Source organism: Lissotriton vulgaris, chromosome 7, assembly GCF_964263255.1.
Source record: "Lissotriton vulgaris chromosome 7, aLisVul1.2, whole genome shotgun sequence".
NCBI lineage: Eukaryota > Metazoa > Chordata > Amphibia > Caudata > Salamandridae > Lissotriton > Lissotriton vulgaris.
The window spans coordinates 23,669,837-23,690,616 of record NC_141695.1 but is presented as its reverse complement, the minus strand read 5'-3'; the positions used below and the strand labels follow the sequence as shown (position 1 = coordinate 23,690,616).

Below are 20,780 nucleotides of genomic sequence, written 5' to 3'. Positions count from 1 at the left end.
CCTTCTACATCTCCACCTTGTGAACTATGTGTGATAAGATTTGGGGTAATTCACCCCGTGTCTTTTCAAGTTGTCTTTTATTTTTCAGGAACCACGTGTTTTGGAACAAATACGTAGGTATTATTGCATGCACTTAATATAGTTTGCTGCAGGTAACTTTAAATTCTAATCTTATTTACCAATAACTCATTGAAGAGCTAAGGAGTGGCGAACACAGGGCTGGTCCCTGTGTAGTCCCGAAGAAGTGCTTGGGGTATGCACGAAACATGTCGACGATAGGAGTTGATAGGTACACCTTGACACATTACGTTTAGGGCACCCTATCTTTCCACCCTGTTTTTAATATTACCACCTAGAGGCAAGAATAAAGTTTATTGTGAACCTACTGGGCAGGTATTTTTAACACACATCACATAGTCCACTCCTCAAATACACATGCACCACACATAGTCTAAAAAAGTGCTCCTACGTAACTGTCGCAAGTCGCAGCACGCCCCAGCCCGTAGAGGACTGGGATGGCCCCAATGATGAAGCATGTCACCGTGGGGCAACCCTGGTGAGTGAGGGGACACCTAAAAAAGGAGCAATTTCTCCTTTTTTGTACACAATATCATGTTTCCACAATCGACCCCAGTGTGTGTTGGTTGTTATCTATAAAAATTAGCAAGGCTCTTAGGAATCTGGAAACAGAGACCATTTGTTTAACTTTAGTATTTGGAGGGCGAGCCTAGCTACAGTTCCTCTAACTCCCTTCCTTTTTTTTTGATGATGCATGAGCCCTCATTACGCATATGCAAGGTTTGGTCTTGATGAGGCTTGCCCATTGTGGCTTTGTTATCCGTGCACAAAATATGAGAGGTCGGTTTTGAGGTGTCGAGCGGACTGATGATGCAGTCTAGTCCCTCTAGGGCAGTGGCAGTATGGAGGCTTCCTTGTTGCATTCTTTCCTCCATGTTGGGGGGCTCAAATGCTGGGCCTTGATGAGCTACCAGGTTATGGCAAGAGTGGGACCTTTTCTTCTCTTGGAGGGGACTGGCTTCCCTGGAGTAGCTTGGTGCAGTGTCTGAAGCTGTTGAATTGGAGGTTTCTATTCCAGGGGATGCAAATGCTGGTCCGGTCCCGATGTTGGTATCTGCGCCCATCGTGGTGAGTGTGCCATGCGCTTTTGCAGGTGAGGAGACGTTGATAGAGTTATCTTTAGGGCACTCGGCGTCCTGGCTATTGGTGTCAGGGGTACACTGCAAAGATCGTGTCCCAGGTCTGTACCCAGCTGCGCAAATCATATGTCTTTGGATTGATAGGCCGGGTTGCTGCTCTCCCACATGCATCTGCATGTGATGGCATGTCTTCTGAGGCGGAATTAGATTTCTGCTTTGGCCATGCCGCTAGCAGGCTTGTACTTTTTTTTTTATTGAGAGGGTGATGCCTTTGTCTGGGTCCTAAGTGCTTGGGTAGGTGGAGGCCCAAGGGCAGTTGGAAGAGTTCCGCCTCCCAGAATGGAATCTGGAGTTTAGGAGGTGTCTGTACCAGGAGCTAGAGTTGCACCTGGTCCGCTTGGGTTCCCCATCAGTTTTAGCCACCTGTGTTAGCCGCACCGGGTAGCTCCAGGGTACAACCAGGAGACAAGGGGAAGGAGCACCCCTGGGTAGAAGGGGTGGATATAGCCATCACACGGTGGAGATTTTGCTGTTCCCGCAGTGGGTTGTGGATGGTGACAGGTTGCCTTGCCTTAATGTATTGCAGCGAGCTGTTGGTAGCTGACAGGCTATCTGAATAGCTGTGGTGTAGCTGCGCCTGCCTGTTGGCTTTTATTTGTTTCCTTTGAGATTCCTTTTTGGCCTTCAGAGGATCTGGTTGGACTTGCTGCTTGGAGACCAGGCTGCTGGATAAAAGGCCAGTGGAAACGATCCGAGCTGTCTAAGCATATGGTCCTTAAAATCCCAGATATCCCTAAAATCTGGGCCGGTCCACTCTCTCTCCACCTCAGCACCACCCAGTCTTGTTCCATGGGGTTCGGGGCAGGGGGGACCAACAAGTGCAAACAAGGTGCAGTGTAGGGTCCTGGGGGTCCCTTGGTGTCTCTGGCTGGGCCCTACCACCGCACTGGCCTAATGCCTGCCAGTTTGGGCAGAGATTTGATTCTAGCCTTCAGTATAGCTGCTGCCCCCCGCTATTGTTCCACCACAGTAGGCCAACTGTCGAACTGCCAAATGCAGCTCCCACCCTCGATGGTGGGAGGGGTCCCAGGTGCAGGCTGCAAGTTCACCAAGCGCTGCACCAGCAGCGCCCATGGCACTCACTTGCGCTCTTGCGCTCTCTGTCTCAGATCCTCCTCCATTTGAATGTATCGGGTAATACTCCATGCTTGTAAAATTAGTATCCAAAGAATGCTATTTCCTTCTGAAGGAATACAAGAAAAATTCTATGGAGCGTGAGGCCATTGTCTCTCAGGCGCTCAAATGTGTCTCTTAGGTGATCAAGATGGTCCACCAGCGTAGGTGCATGTACCAAAATGTCATCACTGACTTTGAGGACCCCTTTTAGGCCGGCTATCCAACTCTTATGGTGTCTTGGAAGACTTCTGCTGCACTCAACACTCTGAGACCCTTATATCTTCGAAGACCAACATGAGTGGAGAAGGTTGTGATGGCCCTTGACTCCAGGTCCAGGAGTAGCTGGTTATATCCAGCTCGCAAGTCCATCTTAGAGAGCCACTGGGAGCCGCTCACCTCTGCCACAATGTCATCCACTGTGGACGTCACATGAGGTTATTTCTTGATTGCTTGGTTTGGTAGCCTCATGTCCACACATATTCTCACTTCTCCCTGATGTTTGGGCTTTCGCGCCACCACGATGGGGAACACTCATGGAGTCGGACCATCCACCTGCTCGATAATGTCGGCGCGCTCCAATTTCTTCAGCCCTTCCTCCACCTTTGGCCTCCGATGAAAAGCCACCTTTTGGTGTTTCAGGGCAACAGTTTGAATGGAGCTGTTGATGTGAAGATGTATCATGTGATCTTTCAGGCATCCTATTCCTCCAAATAGAGGTCCAAATTCTGCCAGCAGGCCTTCCACACTCTCCTGATGTACGCTGAAGGCAAAGGCAACCAACTGCAGGTGCTCATCAGTTCGGCAGCTAAGTAGCATTCCTGACCCACCTCTGGTGACATACACCTTGGTCCGAGACTCATGAGTGATTTCTGTAGTGAACACTCCAGCCAATGCAAGTGGAGTAGTGGACCCAGACGTGAACACTTGTGTAGGGGTGCGGCATAGGGTCGGTTGTGTGAGGTGTCTGCATCTCTAATTACGCCACAGCATCACTCAACGCCACAGCATCACTCAACGCCACAGCATCACTCCACACCACAGCACCACTCAACACCACAGCATCACTCCGCACCGCTCAACGCCACAGCATCTCTCTGCACCACTCAAAGCCACAGCATCACTCAACGCCACAGCATCACTCCACGCCACAGCATCACTCCACGCCACAGCATCACTCCACGCCACAGCATCACTCCATGCCACAGCATCACTCCACGCCACAGCATCACTCCACGCCACAGCATCACTCCACACCACAGCATCACTCAACACCACTAAATGCCACAGCACCACTCTACGCCACAGCACCACTCTACGCCACAGCACCACTCTACGCCACAGCACCACTCTACGCCACAGCACCACTCTACGCCACAGCACCACTCTACTACACAGCACCACTCTACTACACAGCACCACTCTACTACACAGCACCACTCCACGCCACAGCATCACTCAACACCACAGCATCACTCAACACCACAGCATCACTCAACACCACTCAATGCCACAGCACCACTGAACGCCACAGCATCACTCAACGCCACAGCATCACTCAATGCCACAGCATCACTCAATGCCACAGCATCACTCAGCACCACTCTACGCCACAGCACCACTCTACGCCACAGCACCACTCTACGCCACAGCACCACTCTACGCCACAGCACCAGTCTATGCGACAGCACCACTCTACTACACAGCACCACTCTACTACACAGCACCACTCTACTACACAGCACCACTCTACTACACAGCACCACTCTACTACACAGCAGCACTCAACACCACAGCATCACGCAACACCACAGCATCACTCAGCACCACTGAAAACCACAGCACCCCTCAATGCCACGGCACCCCTCATTGCCACGGCACCCCTCAACGCCATGGCACGCCTCAACGCCACAGCACGCCTCAACGCCACGGCACTCCTCAACACCACAGCATCACTCACCACCGCTCAACGCCACAGCATCACTCAGCACGCCACAGCATCACTCAGCACCACTGAACGCCACAGCATCACCACTCAGCACCACAGCATCATTCAGCACCACTGAATGCAACAGTATCACTCTGTGCAACCATTCAACAACAACTGTTTCAAATATGTTCTCCCAATGTTTCAAGCTTTATCACAAATGTCACAAAAAATAAGTTAATATTTCACTTCTGTTCTTGGATTTTCGTCACAATAAAATACACTGAACATAATCTTCACAAACGTTATTTAACTAAAGTTTAAGCTATTGCCATTATAAATTAAAATAACTTTTATTTAAGTATTAATTATTAAAATAAATTAAAAGCCATTGTTATTTGTAATATCAATATATCTAAGTCACGTAAATACAACACATATTGCATTACAAATGCTATAGGTGTCACGTTTGCGAAAGTTAAAACTATTGGCATTGTAAATGACAAAGCTATTTATTTTGCTATTTTCAAAACCAACACATAAATACAAAATGTGTCATTTACAATACCAATAGCTCAAACTTTCCGAATGCGAGACCTATTGCATTGCAAATACTTGTTTTTCTTTAAGTGCTACATTTCCTCATTTCTCTTCCGTCAACCTCCCCAGCTTGTAAATGAGCTGTGCACAGACGCGTAACATCGCACCTGCTGATGCTAAACGATATCGGCACAAAACATTGCATTCACATCCAAAAGGCGAGACCTAGAGGCTAAGCCAATGCTTGTTTTTTGTTTGTTATTGCAGATTTTATGTAGCGCGAACTCGCCCGGAAGGTATTGGAGCGCTTTACACGAGCAGCGGTTCCCTGACACAAAACAGCTGTAGCCGCCAGACCACATCCTCTACCCTTAATTTCTCCCCCCCCCCCCCCCCCCCCCCTTGCCTACGTGGGAGGAGGGGGCACCCCTCGTATCTGTGCTTTAGGTGGCATAGTCCACGTGCACAGTCACCTCGAAATAGAGACGTGAAACGTTTCCCGTGTTCAAACTAGGGGGGGGGGGCCCTCTGCCTCCATCCTGCAGTCAGGTGCGCCCCACGGATCGGGGTTCAAGGTCAGCCCCCCTCAGAGGGACTGCAGCTGCTTCTTGATACACGTTGCTGCTTCTTTGTGCTTGTGGTGAGGGGGGGGGGGGTGCTTGGCAGCTCCGCCCCCACAAGTGACTCCACCAATCCTTCCTCTCAGCCCGCGCTTTTGTGAACTCTGCCCCGCGAAGATCGGACGGTTCAAATTCTAACGAGGCTCTGTGGATGATGCAGGCGGGGGCACAGGGGCGCGTAGAGGGGGCACCGGGGAGTACCCGCTCCGGGGACCCCGGCCCGGGGGAGGAGGGACCCTCCCGGGCTCTGCTCCAGGCTCCATCCTCTGAGGGGCCGCATCGGAGGCTCTTCCACAGCCCCAGGCGCCCCTCCCGCGGGGCCAGTGATGACGTGAGGGTCACCGTGAGCCCAGAAGCAGAGCTGGGGTGCAGCCAGCTGCCGATCACCCCAAAACAGACCCCGCAGCAAGAGGGGGCCGGAGCCCACCCCCGGGAGGAGCAGGAGGGCGGCGTGAGAGGTGAGTCCCCACCCCATGGAGTCAATGCTTAAGGGTCATTCTGATTGACCTGCCTGGCGGAGTTCATTTACCGCACGTTCCCACCCCCTCGCTTCACATCATGCCAGTTTGCATTGTAACGCACCGATGGCTGCCACATGGCTGGCAGCAGCTGGGTGTTGGCACAAGGTGCAGCGTGCCCTTGGAGGCTGGCATGCATGTGGCCAGGGTTGGGGCTAGGCGTGGACAGCTGCCCAGGGCCTCACACTCAGCCTACCAGCGTGGGGCTCCGCATCGATCGTGTGCCCTGTTGTTTCCGTCTCCTTGCAAATAAGGGTCACTTAAGTAAATTAGAGTGGCCTCGCTCATTCACTTTTGACCCAGGGCCTTGCAAATCATAGAACCGGCCCTGCATGTGGCAAACAAAAAGGCACCGCTTAATAACCCAGTTTAATACCCATTAAAGAAACTGAATGTTATTTAACTCGCATGTGTCAAGCTCAAATTTAAAATCCTGGTTCGTAACCGCGTGATTCTTGACAAGCCTCTCATATCACTGTTTCTCACATTGTACATTTCCGCATACAACAGCTTTTGGTTTGTTGTTGGAGTGGGGGCGGGGATCATACAGGTGCATCAGGGGTCGAGCCTGTAGACTGGGTGTCTCAGCACATACAGGGTGAAGAGCACAGAAGCCCGGCAACTTTCTCCTGGCGGCGCTAGGTGTGGCCTCTCTGCTGAGAATGGTCACACACTGACCCCCATTAAATGGATGCTTGACCCAGGGCGAGGGTCACATTCGAAGCGCTGTAAACAGCTGTTCAGTGGCTGATCTGAAGCAATGTAGCGCTGCGCTGTCTCGTCACAGTATTCTGGTTTGTGTAGTCGGATTGAACGCGCCCGCACTCCATACTGTTAACAATTTTGTTCCTTCGAGATGGGGGGTGAAAGCCAAATTACGAAATATCTAACAATAACCATCAGGAAAGCTAAAACAAGCATTTGCAATGCAACATGTCTCACATCAGTTAAAGTTAGAGAATTTGGCATTGTTTATATTTAGCTGGATATGTTTGCTGGTGTGTGTTAGGGAATGGCAGGTTTGTATGTATCTATGGAGTAAGTATGTGTATTATAGCGTTCCCTTGCCATGTTTACATTGCCAGTGAGGCTAACAGTAGACATGTACACAGAGACAAACATACAGAGAGACACATGTGTTATAGAGTTGACAGTCCAGTAGTTGGGGTGGGAGGAGCTAGGTGGGTAGAGGGGAAGAGGTGGGGTCAAGACAGGAAAGGGTCAGATAGAGTAGGGACGGGGACCGAGCTAGATGTTCAATAAAGAGCTCGTGAATATTCAGTCAGTGTCCTTGTATGATTTGAAGGGGACACGACAGCTGGCGACGAGGGTGGGATACAGCTGCAAACCCACCAGAACAAGCCCCGTCCCGCAGCGTAGAGCGCCCAGAGCTCCGCTGTGACCGTGGTCCTGAGGCGCCACGGAAGAGACCCGACGTGACCAAGAGAAGTCTGAGCGTGACCAGGCGGTCCTCAGAACGGGTGAAGAAGAGCAGACAGTGCGCCGAGCGAGGGCGCAGAGAAAGAGAACCGATCGCGCTGGACGCGCGAAGCCCGCCAGGATCGAAGGCAGGGCGCCGGAAGAAGAGAGCCGGTCGCGCTGGAGGCGCGAGACCCGCCTGACAACCCGCCAAACCGTGAGTGAAAGTCGGGAGCCCACTCCGACATTGCCCCAACTCACTGCGTGACACTGTGCAGGCGAGGGAAGCTGACGCGCGAAGAATAGCGCCAGGTCGGCGCGCGCGTGATGAGGAGGCAGCGCCGAGTGGTCCGCCAGCCAAACGCCCCCGCAGCGTGAGCCTACCTGACAGGCAGCAACCGGCAGCTATCTGCACGCGCGAGCCCAGCCGTGCAGCGACGTGCGAGTGCACCTGGAAGAGCGAGAGAAAGCCTCGTGTCTCCCAGAAGGGAGCGGCCATTTTAAAGTCAGGCAGATCTAGAGACAGACCCTATTAGAACAGAGGGCGGCCATCTTTGGGTCAGGCGGACAACTCAAATAAGCACTGGCAGCCCCGAATTGTCACAGTGAAGGGCGGACAACGAGCAGTCAGTGCCAAGTGAGTGCAACAGGAAACAAACAAGCATTGGCACCTACCTCTACCTAAGAGGTAGAGGGAACGGACACCAGCAACTGCGACCAGGGTCAAGCATCAGAACTGAAACCTCACCACCAAGATGTCCAACCCTCCCGCGCAAGACACTCCCGCAAAAAAGGAAGTCAAAGGCACGCACCTGCGAGCGCCAGAACCCTTAATAATCACGACAGGAAGCAGCATGGGCCTCAAATGGCAGGAATGGCTGGAGGACTTTGAGGACTACATTGAAGGCTCTAGAATCGAGAAAGACAAAGACAAAATAATAACCCTTCGCAATCTAGGAGGGCGCGAGATCAGCAAGATAGTGCGAGAGATCCCAACCGACGACAGTGACACCTATACCAAAGTGAAAGATATATTGAACAACCGCTTCCTGCACAAAAGAAATGTTGATTATGAGCGACACAAGTTCCACCAACAGCGCCAGGACAAGGATGAGCCACTAACCTCCTTCATACACCGACTGCGACGCCAGTCCCAATACTGCGACTTCGCAAACTTCTCGCCGGATGTGGCCATCAAGTCCCAAATAATCTCAGGATGTCACTCAGAATCGCTGAGGCGACGACTACTAAGGAAGCCACAAGAGCTGGCGGAAATTGAGGAGAATTCCCGGATATATGACCAAGCTGAAGAAAATGCGGCGGATATCGAAGTCAAGCCCAGCACTAGCCGCGAACATGCCAACCGTGTCTCCGACCGACGACATGGACGACAGGACTACAGAGGCAACCCGCGTGACAGATCACGCCGATCCAGATTCTCACCCAGACGTCGAACAGACCACCGGCCAAAAGATTCAGAGAGGAGAGACCGACGACCTGAACGCACAAGACGGTGTTTCAGGTGCGGGTATGACTACCCTCACATTGACTCATGCCCCGCTATGGGCCAACGCTGCCGAAAATGTGGACGATCCAATCATTTCGAGGCTATGTGCAGCGATTACCACCGAGAGAAACGTGGCGGCAATGACCGACGTGCCAGCCAGCAAAGATCCTCGAGGACAGAGACCAAACGGCACCATGTCAGAGCCGTTCAGGGTGAACCTGATCGATCCCCGGCGTCGTCTCACTCCAGTCGTGAATCCAGACGTTCCAGATGGGATCGCCGCTCTCCCTCGAGAGACTCCAGGTCTTCCTCATCCAGGCGATCGTCCTACACTACAGAGTATGTCAACATTGCTGACAACGATCAGCTCAAACGCTACCCACGGCTTGACATCATGGTGGGCAATCATGCGGCAAAATTCGTCATGGACAGTGGCGCATCCCTCAACTACATCTCCGTTGCCGAACAAGAGCGAATGGTCCCCAAACCTCATCTGCGCTTTGCACCTGTCCGGGTATACACCTGGATGTCAAGAAAACCACTCCCGTGCCTGGGCAAGTTCGACACCACCCTCACGCACGGAGGCACCACCATCCCAGCAGTCATCCACGTCATCGAAGGACCCGATGCCGACTGCCTACTGAGCCTTCCGACTGCTGAGCGCCTGCGCCTGGTGCACATCCTATTCAACGTGAACGACAGCTCCAACTACACCGCGAAATTTCCATCTCTGTTCCAGGGCCTGGGCAAGCTGAAAGGTCGGCAAGTACATCTACATATCAATGAGCGAGTCAAACCAATTGCTCAACATCCGCGGCGAGTGCCGTTTCATCTGCAATCCGCAGTGGCCCAAGAGCTGCAAGATCTCCTGGACGCTGACATCATTGAACGCACCGAAGAACCCACTCCCTGGGTGTCCCCGGTAATTATTGTACCCAAAAAAGGGACTTCAGACAAGGTCCGTCTCTGTGTAGACATGCGCCTGCCGAACACGGCAATCGAAAGGGAAAGGCACCCCGGTCCACACCTGAGCGACATGATTACGGCACTCAACGGAGCTACGGTGTTTTCCAAACTGGACCTCAACAAGGGCTACCACCAGCTCGAGCTGGATGACAGCTCTCGCCCCATCACCACATTTGCCACGCATCTTGGCCTCTTCCGATATAAACGTCTCAGTTTTGGCGTCTCCTCGGCTGCCGAAATCTTCGAAGAGGCGATACGCCTGATCATCCACCATATCCCAAATTCACTCAACTACAGTGATGACATTCTGGTGTACGGCACAAACCTCCGAGAACACGACATCGCCCTTGACCGTGTCTGCCATGCTCTAATGGACGCAAACTTGACTCTTAATAAAGACAAATGCGAATTCCACCAGTCAACACTGAAATTCTTCGGCCACATTTTTTCATCAAGCGGCATGAAACCCGATCCAGACAAGGTAGCTGTGCTCAACAACACCAAAAGCCCAACTGACGTGAATGATCTGCGCTCCTTTCTCGGGATGGCGAGCTATTGCGCTCGTTACATTCGCGACTACGCCACCATAAGCCACCCACTGAGGCTCCTCACGAAAGCCAACCAGCCTTTCAACTGGACCCCGGAATGCGAGCGCGCCTTCAGAGACATCAAACAGGCAGTGGAATCATCTGACTGCCTGTCCTACTTCAATCCCAGACGGAAGACAGAGATCACCGTAGATTCATGTCCGGTGGGCTTAGGGGCGATCCTGGCTCAGTATGACGACGATTCGGAACAACGGAGAATCATTGCCTACGCCAGCCGCAGCCTCACCGATCCGGAAAGGAAGTATTCCCAGCCTGAGAAGGAGAGCCTGGCGGTCGTGTGGGCGTGCGAGCACTTCCACATCTTCATCTATGGGAAACACTTCACGCTCATTACCGACCATCAGGCACTCGTAACGATCTATGGAAATCCAAAGTGCAAGATGCCCCCCAGGATTGAGCGGTGGGGCCTCCGCCTGCAGGAGTACACATTTACGATCGTCCACAAACCGGGGAAGGGAGAGAACCCTGCTGATTACATGTCCCGCCACCCCCGGGACTCCGCAGAGACAACTTCTTCCATAGCAGAGGAATACATTCATTTCGTGTCAAGTCATGCTCGCCCACCAGCCATACCAATGCACACCATCAGGGAAGCAACCAACAAGGACGCTGTTCTACAAACTGTGATGAAACGCATACTATCCAACAGGTGGAGACATCATCCACAAGACGAAGACGAGAATCCTGATGTTAGGAAAGAACTCCAGGCTTTCCGACACGTCTCTGATGAACTCTCAATAACCGAAGACGGCCTCCTTCTAAGAGACCACCGGATAGTCATCCCAGCCACCCTGAGACAAGGAGTAGTCGACCTAGCGCATGAGGGTCATCGAGGGGTCGTATCCACCAAGAGAGCACTTAGAGAGCGTGTCTGGTTTCCAGCTCTAGACCAGATGGTCGAGGACACTCTGAAGGACTGTCATCCCTGTCAACTAACCAGCCCCAACACTCCGCCTACACCACTCCAGATGACCCCACTACCTGACGGGGTGTGGCAAGAAGTTGCAATGGATTTCTATGGGCCTCTGCAGTCAGGGAAATACGTAGTCGTCATCGTGGATGAGTACTCCCGATTCCCAGTGGCTCAGTTTATCCCCTCCACCAGCGCCACCTGTACTCTCAAAGTACTTGAAGAGGTCTTCGCAACCTGGGGCGTCCCCAGAATCATCAAAACAGACAATGGGCCCCCGTTCAACGGGCATGAATTCGGCGACTTTGCGAAACAGATGGACTTCCAGCACCGCAGGGTCACCCCGCTCTGGCCGCAAGCCAACGGCACTGTTGAAAGGTTCATGTCTACCATCAAGAAAACCTTCCAACAGGCCACCGCTGAGAAGAAGGATCTGCAAGCGGCACTGAACGAAGTCCTCTGTGCCTACAGAACCACTCCTCACTCCACGACGGGCGTCTGCCCTGCCACTCTCATGCTTGGGAGGACACCGAGAACTCGGATCCCAACCTGGTAAGGAGCACTGAAAAAACCCCTCTCAGACCATCAGATCAAAGACATGGCTGCAACAGATCAGTATCACAAAGAGAGGATGAAGGACCATGCTGATCACAAACGGAGGGCACGGTCACCCTCCCTCAAGGAAGGCGACAGGGTTCTCGTCAAACAAGAGCAGCGCCAGAAAACTGACTGTCGTTTCAAGGACGAGCCCCTCACGGTCGTGCAGCAAAAGGGCACCATGGTGACCGCCGAATCAGAGAATAGGCGAGTCACCCGCAATGCATCCCACTTTAGGAAATGCCCTCCTGAAAGACATGACTGCACGCCTGCAGCTTCCACGCTGGAGAACCCCAGTGTCCCAGAGGCTGGCACACCTGACTCTGCACCTCTCATGGTGCAGGAGCCAGTGGTAGAGAACATTGTGTCTACACCGGCTCGACCCCAACGCCAAGTGCAGCCTCCAAAGAGACTGATCGTAGAAATGGACTAAGTTTCACTTTCACTACTGTTTGTTAAGAAAGGGGGAGATGTTATAGAGTTGACAGTCCAGTAGTTGGGGTGGGAGGAGCTAGGTGGGTAGAGGGGAAGAGGTGGGGTCAAGACAGGAAAGGGTCAGATAGAGTAGGGACGGGAACCGAGCTAGATGTTCAATAAAGAGCTCGTGAATATTCAGTCAGTGTCCTTGTATGATTTGAAGGGGACACGACAACATGCACCAATACACACATAGAGACAAACACACGCAAACGCACACAGAGAGACAGACACGCACATAGAAACGCACAGACAGTCACGCACACATAAAGACTGACACATGTATAGAGATGCACACACAAACAGAGACGCACATAGAAACAAAGATGCACACACAGAGAAGAGACGTACTTACAGAGACAAATGCACATATAGAGACGCACACGCGAAAAGGCATCCTCCCCCTCTGGCCACACACGCTGAAAGACTTGTGCGGACCTAACAAGTTGACTTGTCTCTTTTTCCTCTCTGAGGCTTTGTGCGCCTGGCTTTGTTCTACCAGTGCTTGCTTCTAAGTGGCATCAATGGAGAGTGGCACTGTGCAGTCACTGAGTCCTTGGATACCCTTTGTGTAGCGGGGCAACCTGGCACCATGTTTCAGGATTTATGTAAGAATGCCTCATTGGGACTCACTGAGGGATGCACTTTGATGTCTTCAGCACTTTAGCCAGTTCTTCGTATACAACATGGCCCCACATATTCCAACCTACGATCGTCAGAGTTTGTGGCAGAATCAGGGGCTGTAGTTTCATAAAGCTTTATCTTTCAAGGCTGTTTGCAACTGCTGCATTTTTTTGCAGAAGCAGCTGAAGGTCCCCGTGAATTGCAGATATTCCGGACAAACATGCAGCGGGATGAGGGGATAACTCGCTTGTAGCATGCAGATTACTTATAGACTGTTCTAAACGTTAATGGACAAAAATACACTTGTGGGAACCGCCAGTCAGATCTCTCACCATAGAAGAGATGATGAAAACGTAACACGTCTGTGGTGGGTTTGGTAATTTGAGTGTGGTGTGCTCAGGTTTGTGTAGTCTGTGCTTCAACAAATGTCCCCATGTCAGGAAATCACACATGATGAAACGTAAATGAGGCATTTATACAGTGCTGCATATACCCGGAGGTATCCAGGTGCTACCATCAGATCGATAGGATTGGGTAGGGTTAACTAGGACTCACCCGCTAAAAAGCCAAGTCTTTAGACCCTTTCTGAATTTTAACTGATTTGTTTCTTTTTTTAGTATTACTTGTGGAAAAACAACCAATTTCTAACGAATACCCAGGCTGCTTGGCGCAAGACGCCTCTAATTCACTTCAATAATAGTTACCAAAATAAAGAGGTAGGCGCTGGAAACTGGAAGGCAAGAATACGTTTATTTCTCCAGAGGAGAAAATGTCAACGCAGACACGAAGAATGTCTTTGGGAGATGCTCTACCAACTTCTCCGCTGCTCCACTTTTTGTACACTTTACAGCAACTTTATTGGTGGTCAAACATCCTACGAATTCCCGCCCCCAGCAGGTTCTCACAGAGTCCCAACAGTTTGTCGTCCCTCACCCAGATCCTGATTAGTGATTGATATCTCGCAGCTGGACATTCCGACAGGATCTGTAAATGTGTTAGATCGGTCAGATCTAAGGGTTATGTAAGTGATAAGATCACACATTTCTGTTCGTGCAACAAGTCCTGCTGTGTGGAGGCAATAAAGCACATCCGCAAGGCCTGGTTTACAGCCTGGGACAGGATCGAGTGGCCAGGAGCAGTTGGGGGTTATCAGATGGGCTTGCTTGAGTGTGGAGGATGAAAGGACAAACGCGTTTAGGGTGGGAAGTGGCTCCAGGGCCTTGTCACAAGGACAAGGTTTTATGACCTCAGAACATTTGGTCATGCTGAATCAGGACACCGGGGATGGTTGCGAGGTCAGGGTGAATCGTGGGTGACTCGCAAAGCGCGAGATGGCCACGGCACCTAAAATGGATGCCGTTTATGTGCGGGCAATGGCTCTTGTTAGGCAAGATGGCGCCGGTGATGTTCACGTTTGTAAACTGCGATTTAACAGCCCTCCCTTTGAACATTCCCAAGACATCTTGCTAATCTATTCCGATCCCCATAATGTTCTGTATCTCTGTGTCATGTATTATATTAATTCGTTCTATGCGAGAATCTACAGTCTTAGGGCACAAAGAGTTCAAACATAGAGAACACAAGGGTGGTATGCAATGTATCCCCAAACAGCAGCCACATATTATAAAAATCGGAACCAAGAGGATCATCAATATTTTCCACCCCCATTCTTTTAATATGCCCCAAAACCAGCTTCCAAGTCTCTTGTTCTTGATGGATCTCCGATGCCAGTCTGTGTAGATGTTCGATTGCCTTATAGACAGAAGGCGAGCTGTCAGGGACAAAGGTGCAGCAGCTGGCACCTATGATGCGGCATGCTCCTCCATGGTCTGCTAGTACCACGTCCAAAACAAGATGGTTTTGTAAAGTCATCAGGCGGACCGCTAGAAGCTCGGCAGTGTTGTTGGTGAGGTTGCCAGCTGTGATGTTCAAAGCAATCTCTACTGCTTGAGACAAGTGTCGAATGGCTTGGCTGTTTGCCATCGGACCCCAAAGTGGAACAAGGCCTTCAACTGCATCAAGAAACTGGGATGCAGCAGAATCTGCTTGGTCTGTGTCTCCGGACCGTTTTTCTTGGTGATGTCCAGCAGGTGCAGTGCAGGTCGGAGGCAGAACAAAGGCAATGTAGCAAGAGCCCCCCCAGCCTTTTGGGAGCCAGGTGTAGGCTTTAGTACCACAGATGAAGTACACATTGGGTGATGCAACAAATGAAGGGGGTCGGCGGTATGTAGAGTTCTGGTGATGTGACAATTACTGTGTCCCACGTTTTTCGCCCTATGGTCTTTGGGTCTCCTCCCTCCCCCCCCGCGCGTGGACCGGCGGAGGCCCTCCTCCCCCCCCCCGCGTGTGGATCGGCGGAGGCCCTCCTCCCCCCCCCCGCGCGTGGACCGGCGGAGGCCCTCCTCCTCCCCCCCCCCCCCGTGGACCGGCGGAGGCCCTCCTCCCCCCCCCCCGTGGACCGGCGGAGGCCCTCCCCCCCCCCGCGCGTGGACCGGCGGAGGCCCTCCTCCCTCCCCCCCCCGCGCGTGGACCGGCGGAGGCCCTCCTCCCCCCCCCCGCGCGTGGACCGGCGGAGGCCCTCCTCCCCCCCCCCGTGCGTGGACCGGCGGAGGCCCCCCCCCCGCGCGTGGACCGGCGGGGGCCCCCCCCCCCCCCCGCGCGTGGACCGGCGGGGGCCCCCCCCCCCTGCGTGGACCGGCGGAGGCCCCCCCCCCCCCCGCGCGTGGACCGGCGGAGGCCCCCCCCCCCCCACGCGTGGACCGGCGGAGGCCCCCCCCGCGCGTGGACCGGCGGAGGCCCCCCCCCCGCGCGTGGACCGGCGGAGGCCCTCCTCCCCGCGCATGGACCGGCGGAGGCCCTCCTCCTCCCCCCCCCCCGCGCGTGGACCGGCGGAGGCCCTCCTCCCCCCCCCCCCCCCCCCCCCGCGCGTGGACCGGCGGAGGCCCCCCCCCCCCCCGCGCGTGGACCGGCGGAGGCCCTCCCCCCCCCCCCCCCGCGCGTGGACCGGCGGAGGCCCTCCTCCCCCCCCCGCGCGTGGACCGGCGGAGGCCCTCCTCCCCCCCCTCGGACCGGCGGAGGCCCTCCTCTCCCCCCCCCCGCGCGTGGACCGGCGGAGGCCCTCCTCCCCCCCCGTGGACCGGCGGAGGCCCTCCTCCCCCCCCGTGGACCGGCGGAGGCCCTCCTCCCCCCCCTCGGACCGGCGGAGGCCCTCCTCTCCCCCCCCCCGCGCGTGGACCGGCGGAGGCCCTCCTCCTCCCCCCCCGCGCGCGTGGACCGGCGGAGGCCCTCCTCCCCCCCCCGCGCGTGGACCGGCGGAGGCCCTCCTCCCCCCCCCGCGTGTGGACCGGCGGAGGCCCTCCTCTCCCCCCCCCCGCGCGTGGACCGGCGGAGGCCCTCCTCTCCCCCCCCGCGCGTGGACCGGCGGAGGCCCTCCTCCCCCCCCCCCACGCGTGGACCGGCGGAGGCCCTCCTCCCCCCCCCCCGCGGACCGGCGGAGGCCCTCCTCCCCCCCCCGCGGACCGGCGGAGGCCCTCCTCCCCCCCCCCTCGGACCGGCGGAGGCCCTCCCCCCCCCCCCCCGCGGACCGGCGGAGGCCCTCCTTCCCCCCCCCGCGCGTGGACCGGCGGAGGCCCTCCTCCCCCCCCCGCGCGTGGACCGGCGGAGGCCCTCCTCCCCCCCCCCCGCGCCGTGGACCGGCGGAGGCCCTCCTCCCCCCCCCCGCGCGTGGACCGGCGGAGGCCCTCCTCTCCCCCCCCCCGCGCGTGGACCGGCGGAGGCCCTCCTCTCCCCCCCCCGCGCGTGGACCGGCGGAGGCCCTCCTCCCCCCCCCCCCGCGCGTGGACCGGCGGAGGCCCTCCTCCCCCCCCCCCCCTGCGCGTGGACCAGCGGAGGCCCTCCTCCCCCCCCCCCTGCGCGTGGACCGGCGGAGGCCCTCCTCCCCCCCCCCCTGCGCGTGGACCGGCGGAGGCCCTCCTCCCCCCCCCCCTGCGCGTGGACCCTCCTCCCCCCCCCCCTGCGCGTGGACCGGCGGAGGCCCTCCTCCCCCCCCCCCTGCGCGTGGACCGGCGGAGGCCCTCCTCCCCCCCCCCCTGCGCGTGGACCGGCGGAGGCCCTCCTCCCTCCCCCCCCCGCGTGTGGACCGGCGGAGGCCCTCCTCCCCCCCCCTGCGCGTGGACCGGCGGGAGGCCCTCCTCCTCCCCCCCCGTGCGTGGACCGGCGGAGGCCCTCCTCCCCCCCCCCCCCCCGCGCGTGGACCGGCGGAGGCCCTCCTCCCCCCGCGCGTGGACCGGTGGAGGCCCTCCTCCCCCCCCCCGCGCGTGGACCGGCGGAGGCCCCCCTCCCCCCGCGCGTGGACCGGCGGAGGCCCTCCTCCCCCCCCCCGCGCGTGGACCGGCGGAGGCCCTCCTCCCCCCCCCCCCCGCGCGTGGACCGGCGGAGGCCCTCCCCCCCCCGCGCGTGGACCGGCGGAGGCCCTCCCCCCCCCCGCGCGTGGACCGGCGGAGGCCCTCCCCCCCCCGCGCGTGGACCGGCGGAGGCCCTCCCCCCCCCGCGCGTGGACCGGCGGAGGCCCTCCCCCCCCCCCCCGCGCGTGGACCGGCGGAGGCCCTCCCCCCCCCCCCGCGCGTGGACCGGCGGAGGCCCTCCCCCCCCCCCCGCGCGTGGACCGGCGGAGGCCCTCCCCCCCCCCGCGTGTGGACCGGCGGAGGCCCCCCCCGCGCGTAGACCTGCGGAGGCCCCCCCCGCGCGTGGACCTGCGGAGGCCCCCCCCCCCGCGCGTGGACCTGCGGAGGCCCCCCCCCCGCGCGTGGACCTGCGGAGGCCCCCCCCCGCGCGTGGACCTGCGGAGGCCCCCCCCCCGCGCGTGGACCTGCGGAGGCCCCCCCCCCCGCGCGTGGACCTGCGGAGGCCCCCCCCCCGCGCGTGGACCTGCGGAGGCCCCCCACCCGCGCGTGGACCTGTGGAGGCCCCCCACCCGCGCGTGGACCTGCGGAGGCCCCCCCCGCGCGTGGACCTGCGGAGGCCCCCCCCGCGCGTGGACCTGCGGAGGCCCCCCCCCCCCGCGCGTGGACCTGCGGAGGCCCCCCCCCCCCGCGCGTGGACCTGCGGAGGCCCCCCCCCCCCGCGCGTGGACCTGCGGAGGCCCCCCCCCCGCGCGTGGACCTGCGGAGGCCCCCCCCCCGCGCGTGGACCTGCGGAGGCCCCCCCCCCCGCGCGTGGACCTGCGGAGGCCCCCCCCCCCGCGCGTGGACCTGCGGAGCCCCCCCCCCCCCCGCGCGGACCTGCAGAGGCCCTTAGCTGCTTGTTCTCCTACTATTCCCTTAGCCTTTAGCATGACCCCACCTGATGTCTTGTCACCTGCAGCTCCTTTTCAATCTCCTAGGGTTGGTGATATCCATACCACCTTTCCAGTTCCTGAGCCACAGCCTGGTAAGACCCTGGCAGGTGTTCCCCAGCTTAAAATCCTGAGCTGGAATGTGGCAGGGCTTGCCCGGAACTTTGATAAACCTGACTGGATTTCCTTTATGGAGCCTTTTGGGATCTGCCTCCTACAAGAAACTTGGTGCCTGGAGCCCGTGCACAGGGTTGGCTTCACGACCTACTCTGTGCCGGCCTCCAGGTCCAAAGGCAGTAAAGGCCGTCCTTCTGGCGGCCTTCTCATTTGGGTTAGTGTATCGTTGGGGATCACAGTAAAACATATAAATTCCCCATCCCCAGATCTTTTGAGACTCTCTATCCAATGCCCAGGGGGCAAGACTCTAGAGCTTTTTAACCTGTATCTCAGGGGGGCCAGGGCGGGGAACTTGAGCCCCTTGTCTCTAACGGGAGTTGAAGAGGAGTTAACTGGCTGTAACATTGACTCCTTCATTATCCTGGCCGGGGATTTTAATTGCTGTTTTGAGCCTCTGGACAGTGAGGACATTTTGGACACATGGGAGGACGATGCCAAGAGAGGCATTCCCTTGCTCTCTCTTGACCCCATCAAGAAATGGTCACAGAATGCCATCGATATTAACGCACTTTGCTTGGAACACGCCCTCAGAGCCACGAATGGCCGTTGTAAGTCAGATACTGGGGGTGTGCACACATTCAACAGGATTGGACACACCTCCAGAATTGATTACTTACTGTTAAACTACAACTTGTGGGAATATGTCCATGATATGGTTGTCCAACAAACCACGGATAGTGACCATAATCCCTTGGTCCTCTCGCTTGCTCTCCCGTGGGACTCTGAGGCCACAGCATCATCCCGGCTAACTTGGAAGTCATCCCATGAAGTTGTTCCCTCTAACTGCGGGAGACGATTGAAATGGGCTAAGGTTGCTGCTGATGCTTCAAGAATGGCCCATGCTAAGATCATAATGTTGGAAGCTAAGGGTGTCATAGGCACGCTGGACTCCGACACTCCTATCCTTGTGCCATTTGTAGAGACCATTGCATCACTTAGTAATCTTTTCTTGGTCCCTGAGGGGAGGGGGGGGTCCAAGCGGAGAAAGGAGATTAGGGGTAGAGATCAATGGTACTCCCCTGCTTGCCGGCAAGCAAAAAGTGAGCTAATCCGGGCGGTCAGTGATAAAGACCCGGCTCTGATTTCACTAGCGAGGAAAAATTACAAGAAAACCCAAGCTGTGGCAAAGGTCACTCACGAAACTAACTTCTGGAGTGATTTAATGGAGGCTGGCTCTAGAAAGGACTCAAGGGCTTTCTGGGCTCTGATTAGAGGCAGGGACAGGCCTGTTGACTCCCTGATAACATGTAACATCACTGGGGAAGTTTGGTTAGCCCACTTTTCTAAACTCTACGCTAACTCCTTGGGGGTTTCGGGTTCAAGTAGGGGTACTAGATACATAGTGCCAGATAATAGCCCTCATCCTGGCCCCATCTTTTCATCCAGGGAGGTGGAAATAGCAATCAGGAGTATCGTCCCCAATAAGGCGGCAGGCCCAGATGGAGTCCCTGGTGACTTGCTACGTAGCAACATAGAGGTCTGGAGCCTATACATTGCTAAACTCCTGAACGAGGCACTGGTGGGTGGCGGTTTCCCGGATTCATGGAGGGGTGCGGAAGTCGTCCCCATTTTTAAAAAGGGCTGCAGGGACGACCCTGCTAACTACCGACCCATAAGTCTGCTTGATTCCACCCAGAAGGTAGCAGGGAAGGTAGTTTTGGGTAGGATCCTGCAGTGGGCTGAGGAAATGCAGGTTTTGTCTGACTTTCAGGCCGGTTTCAGATCTGGAACCGGTACGATTGAGCAGACATTCCGCTTCCTAATGCTCCATTGGAAAGTGGTCAAACTGGGCAAGGGCAGTCTGTATCTCGCCTTCATCGATTTACGGACTGCCTTTGACCTGGTCCCACGTAACCAACTGTGGGCTGTACTTGAGGGCATGGGCATGCCCGCGTACTTGTTGGCCTTAACCATCAAATTCCACGAAAGCAACTTTGCCCAAATTAGATGGGGTCAGCAGGGCCAAAAAACATCTCGGATTCCTGTTGACAGGGGCGTCCGCCAGGGGTGTGTGCTAGCTCCCACTCTGTTTTCTCTATATCTAAACGGAGTGGTAGAGCACCTTCTCCAACTACCAGCAGATGCTCCCTCCCTGGCGGGCAGGAAGATACCAACGCTCCTGTTCGCAGATGATACCCTGTTAATTTCGAAATCCCCGAAGGGCCTCCAAACCCTGTTAACGAGGTTCCAGGGCTTTTGTGACGCAAGGGGCTTGGCTATTAACATAA

General features: G+C 56.4%; 1 protein-coding gene across 1 annotated transcript in view; it reads left to right on the top strand.

Annotated features, from left to right (window-relative positions):
• Positions 1–5,571: 5,571 nt before the first annotated feature.
• LOC147700550 (early activation antigen CD69-like) overlaps positions 5,572–20,780 on the top strand; it is a 57,254-nt gene continuing 42,045 nt past the window's right edge. Inside the window, exon 1 of the mRNA XM_086929120.1 lies at positions 5,572–5,875. Coding sequence (XP_086785246.1) covers positions 5,572–5,875 — 304 coding nt within the window. The remainder of the gene's footprint in view (positions 5,876–20,780) is intronic.